This window comes from Tupaia chinensis, unplaced genomic scaffold (genome assembly GCF_000334495.1).
Source record: "Tupaia chinensis unplaced genomic scaffold, TupChi_1.0 Scaffold000477_1, whole genome shotgun sequence".
NCBI classification, from domain to species: Eukaryota; Metazoa; Chordata; class Mammalia; order Scandentia; family Tupaiidae; genus Tupaia; species Tupaia belangeri.
Genome location: NW_006159986.1, coordinates 297,082 through 301,766, shown reverse-complemented (window position 1 = coordinate 301,766; position 4,685 = coordinate 297,082). Strand labels below are relative to the sequence as shown.

The window sequence follows — 4,685 nt, the reverse complement described above, 5'->3', positions numbered from 1 at the left end:
CCTCTTGCTGTGTGGCGAACCCCACACCCCCTATACAAAAAAAAAAAAAAAAAATCAACTGTATGATTTCAAGAACACTTTTGAGCAACCTTTCAGTGAAAACAAAGAAGATAATCATAATTAGCATTTCATTTTTAGAGCCCTTACTATGTATCAGATGCTGTTCTGAGCAGTTTATATGTATTAACTAGTTGAAAACTTACAACACCATGTGCGGTAGGCACTGAACCTGGGAGGATCTTGCTTGTATCCCAGACTACTATTCATGAACTCGCAAACATCCAGTCTCTAGGTGTGCAGGCCCTCCTATTAGCCTTCTTCCAAGTTTTGCTTCTTTAATTTTGTTTTTGTTTGTTTCTTTCTTTGTGACTAATAATATTTATACATGTATTCATGTAAAATTCAAAAGGTACAAAAGATACAAAGTGAAAGTGTTATTCCTAAGTCTGTCCTTCCATCCAGTGAGTTCCCTTCGCCAGGAATAATCAATGTTACTAGTTTCTTGAACTGTATGTTCTTCCAGAGAGAATAAGAATAGTTTCTAAACTATTGAAATCCAGTGAAATATTTTAATAACTATTTAAGAAGAATTTCTTATTAATCAACATTCAAATATCCTTTATATATGTATATAAACACTTATGAAATATATAAATATATATAATATATATAACACATTATTAAATTATTAAATTTTTCTCTAGTAAAGTTTTCTTTTGATTGTTCACATAAAAAAGTCATAAATAAATGTTTAGAACTAAAATGAGATAATTTGTAAACAATATCATAAATGATAGCTAGAGGGGGTAAAAGGGTTTTAGTTTATTTCATTATTTTCCTCATATCACCAAAGTTCAGGATTCAATACTGTTTGAAAGTTCTCTGAAAAGATACTTCCTTTCCAGCCAAAAATCTGGATTTTGGAGCACTTCTAGATTTTATGTAAACTTCTAATTAATTTGAATAATATAGTTCCATAGTAGATAAAAATTGCATACTATAGGACCAACAGTTGGCATAATGGCTGTGTCACTAGGCTCCCATGTAGTCGACCGTGGTTCAAGTCCTGGACCTAGTGACTTAAACTCATGCCGAGCGCATGTGCTTGCATGCCCAAGATCCTGAGAGGAGAATGGAGGAGAAGGGATTGTGTCGTGGCCGTCCCCCCAGGGGGTGATTTCTCACTTTCTGTCTGTCTTTCTCTCTGTCCTTCTGGCGAGCACACGTGCCCTATAGCAAAAACCTCTCAAAAAAAAAAAAAATTGCATACTACTCTGATCCTGTGTCAAAAAGAGGCTCATAAAGCAATAGTGACTTACATTTTGATTTGACGGTCTGAATATCTGAAATGTTTCCTTTCTTTTCCTTAGACCTTAACAGCAGGTTGGGATGAACTCGAGTGCCATCGTGTCTTTAACTTTTTGTGTGAGCTGACTAATCTCTCGCGCAAGGTGCAGACTGTTGTCTGCAGCAAACCAGGTAAAGAACTACAATTGACATGGGACCAGCAGGTGGCATGGTGGTTAAGGTACTGGACACTCCCACAGGGCCAACCATGGTTTGAGTCCAGGATCTGGTGGCTTGCTCTCTCTCTCTATCTATCTCTCTCTCTCTTTCTCTGTGTGTGTGTGTATTTCTCTCTGGTCAAATTAAAAAATAAGTGAGTTAATAAATAAGATTAAATAAATAATTATTTTTTAAAAAGAACTACAATTGGGACCAGCAGTTAGTGTAATGGCTATGTCGCTGGACTCCTATGTAGTCGACCGTGGTTAGAGTCCCGGACCTGGTGGCTTAAAACTCACACAGGGCGCACGTGCGTGCGTGTGTGTGTGTGTGTGTGTGTGTTCCCAAGATCCCAAGAGGAGAATGGAGGAGAAGGGATTGTGGCGTGGCCATCCCCCCGGGGGGTGATTTCTCGCTTTCTGTCTCTCTGTCTCTCTCTGTCTGTCTGGCAAGCACACGCGCCCTATCGCAAAAACCTGTCCAAAAAAAGAAAGAACTACAATTCACAGATGATATAATATACAGATTAAAATAGAAGAAAAAAGGCAAAGTTAAAACTATGTTTAAAGATAAATGGTGGCAAGCTAGCTCCATTGCCTTGGTTAAGGAAGCTGGATCTCACATGGTCTACTGCAGTTTAAATCCCACCCTGGTGGCTTGAAAAGCACACTGGGCACATGTGCGTGTGTGCCCAAAATTCTAACAGGACGGAAAAATGCAGAAGAGATTCTGGCACGCAATATCCCACCGAAGGGTGCTTTTTCCCTCTGACTCCCTCTCTTTCTCTGGAGTAGGCACATACCTTTTGGCAATTAAACAAAAAGTAAATAAATTGTAGTACAAAGGACTTCTAAAAGTTCATGAAAATGAATTATTATGAAAATACTATGTATGGATTTCAATTTATTTTGCACCAAAATAAACTCATACTCAATTCTATTTTCCATAGAATTTTTTTTTTTTTTGGAGAGATTTTTCACTGTAGGGCGTGTGCGCTCGCCAGACAGACAGAGAGAGACATAGAGACAGAAAGCGAGAAATCACCCCCCAGGGGGGATGGTCACGCCGCAATCCCTTCTCCTCCATTCTCCTCTCGGGATCTTGGGCACGCACGCACACGCACCCGGCGTGAGTTTCAAGCCACTGGGTCCGGGACGCAAACCGCGGTCGACTACGTGGGAGTCCAGCGACATAGCCATTACGCTAACTGCTGGTTCCCAATTTTCCATAGAATTTTTGAAGCACCCTCACATGTAGGAAAATGACAAAGAAATGTACGGGAATGATAAACACTGAGTGACATAGTGAGGCAAAACAGCAGTATGTGTTTGAGGAAAAACAAGTACTCAAAGGGCTTCAACTGGATTGATACTATTTTACTACTGTGCCAGCCATGGAGTGGCGGTTAAGGCAGCTGGATCCCACATGACTGGCTGTGGAATTGGAGTCGTAGACCCAACAGCTTGAAAAAATTGCCACACGTGTGTGCATACATGTCCACAATTCTGAGAGAAGAAATGGAAGGAAAGGGATTGTGATGTGACCATCCCCCATGGGATGGGCTTTCTCACTTTCTCTCTCTCTCCAGTGAGCACATATACCTTTTGGCAAATTGAAAAAGATTTAAAAAGGAAAAGAAAATACAATATTTTTATTCTTTAAGCTAGATGTTAATACAAATAAGTTCATTATAGTGTTCTTTTTAAAAAGTTTTTGCCATAGGGCACATGTACTTGCCAGAGAGAAAGAGTCAGAGAGAAAGAAAAGTGAGAAATCCTCCCCGGGGGGTTGGCTGTGCTGTAGTCCCTTCTACTCCAGTCTCCTCTCTGAATTTGGGGCACACACACACACACCCAGCCTGATTCTCAAGCCACCAAGTCTGGGACTCAAACCAAGGTTGGCCATGTGGGAATCCAGTACCCCAACCACCACGCCACCTGCTGGCCCCCTCAATAAAGCTTTGTTTTTTTCTTCTTTTATTTTCTAATTTTTTTATGTTCAATCGCTGTACACCTTTACAGCACACAAAATGGATTTTCCCGGCATTAATAACACTGTATATTAGTCTGGTCAAAGATATTACCACACACATTACCATCAGCAGATAATTTTCCATTTTTTTAATGTTTGTTTTATGCTCTTTTTCCTCCTGATTCCCTCCTACCTGCTCCCTAATAAAGCTATTTTTAAAAAATAGTCCTAGGCCAGGCCATGAAGTGGTGGTGAAGTTAGCTAGATTCACATGGCCAACTGCATGGATCATGAGTCCTGAACTCACACATGGTCAACCACGGTTCAGGTCCTGGACCCAGTGGTTTGAAACATGCTGTGTGTGTGTGTGTGTGCGCCCAAAATCCCAAGAGGAGAATGGAGGACAAGGGATTGCAGCATGGCCATCTCCCATGGGGAGTGATTTCTTACTGTCTCTCTGGCAAGCATATGCACCCTACAGAAAAAAAATAAAAATCTGTTTAAAAAATAATATAGGGGCCAGCAGGTGGCCCTAGATTAGTCCGAGTGGAGCGAGTGGTTGTGTGGTACCTTGCCGGAAACTGGTAGCGCTTGCAGCATGGCTGACCAACTGACTGAAGAGCAGATTGCAGAATTCAAAGAAGCTTTTTCACTATTTGACAAGGATGGTGATGGAACTATAACAACAGAGGAATTGGGAACTGTAATGAGGTCTCTTGGGCAGAATCCCACAGAAGCAGAGTTACAGGACATGATTAATGAAGTAGATGCTGATGGTAATGGCACAATTGACTTCCCTGAATTTCTGACAATGATGGCAAGAAAAATGAAAGACACAGACAGTGAAGAAGAAATTAGAGAAGCATTCCATGTGTTTGATAAGGATGGCAATGGCTATATTAGTGCAGCAGAACTTCTCCATGTGATGACAAACCTTGGAGAGAAGTTAACAGATGAAGAAGTTGATGAAATGATCAGGGAAGCAGATATTGATGGTGATGGTCAAGTAAACTATGAAGAGTTTGTACAAATGATGACAGCAAAGTGAAGACCATTGTACAGAATGTGTTAAATTTCTTGTACAAAATTGTTTATTTACCTTTTCTTTGTGTGTAACTTATCTGTGAAAGGTTTCTCCCTCCTGTCAAAAAGATATGCATGTATAGTAACTAGGACTCATTCCTCCATGTTTTCTTCCTTATCTTACT

At 40.4% G+C, this 4,685-nt stretch overlaps 2 protein-coding genes across 3 annotated transcripts in view; both read left to right on the top strand.

Moving 5' to 3' along the window:
• The window catches only part of FBXO47 (F-box protein 47), a 36,133-nt gene that overhangs the window by 14,802 nt on the left and 16,646 nt on the right, over positions 1 to 4,685 (top strand). For both annotated transcript variants that reach the window (XM_006155872.2, XM_014590714.2), the window contains one exon: positions 1,371 to 1,479. In XM_006155872.2, coding sequence (XP_006155934.1) covers positions 1,371 to 1,479 — 109 coding nt within the window. The remainder of the gene's footprint in view (positions 1 to 1,370; positions 1,480 to 4,685) is intronic.
• Positions 4,013 to 4,603, top strand: LOC102474424 (calmodulin-like). The gene has a single exon (XM_027774746.1). The coding sequence runs from the start codon at positions 4,076 to 4,078 to the stop codon at positions 4,523 to 4,525; it is 450 nt and encodes a 149-aa protein (XP_027630547.1). The 5' UTR covers positions 4,013 to 4,075; the 3' UTR covers positions 4,526 to 4,603.

Coding starts and splice junctions, on each gene's coding strand:
- LOC102474424 (XM_027774746.1), top strand. CDS start 4,076: ATGGCTGACCAACTGACTGAAGAGCAGATTGCAGAATTCAAAGAAGCT.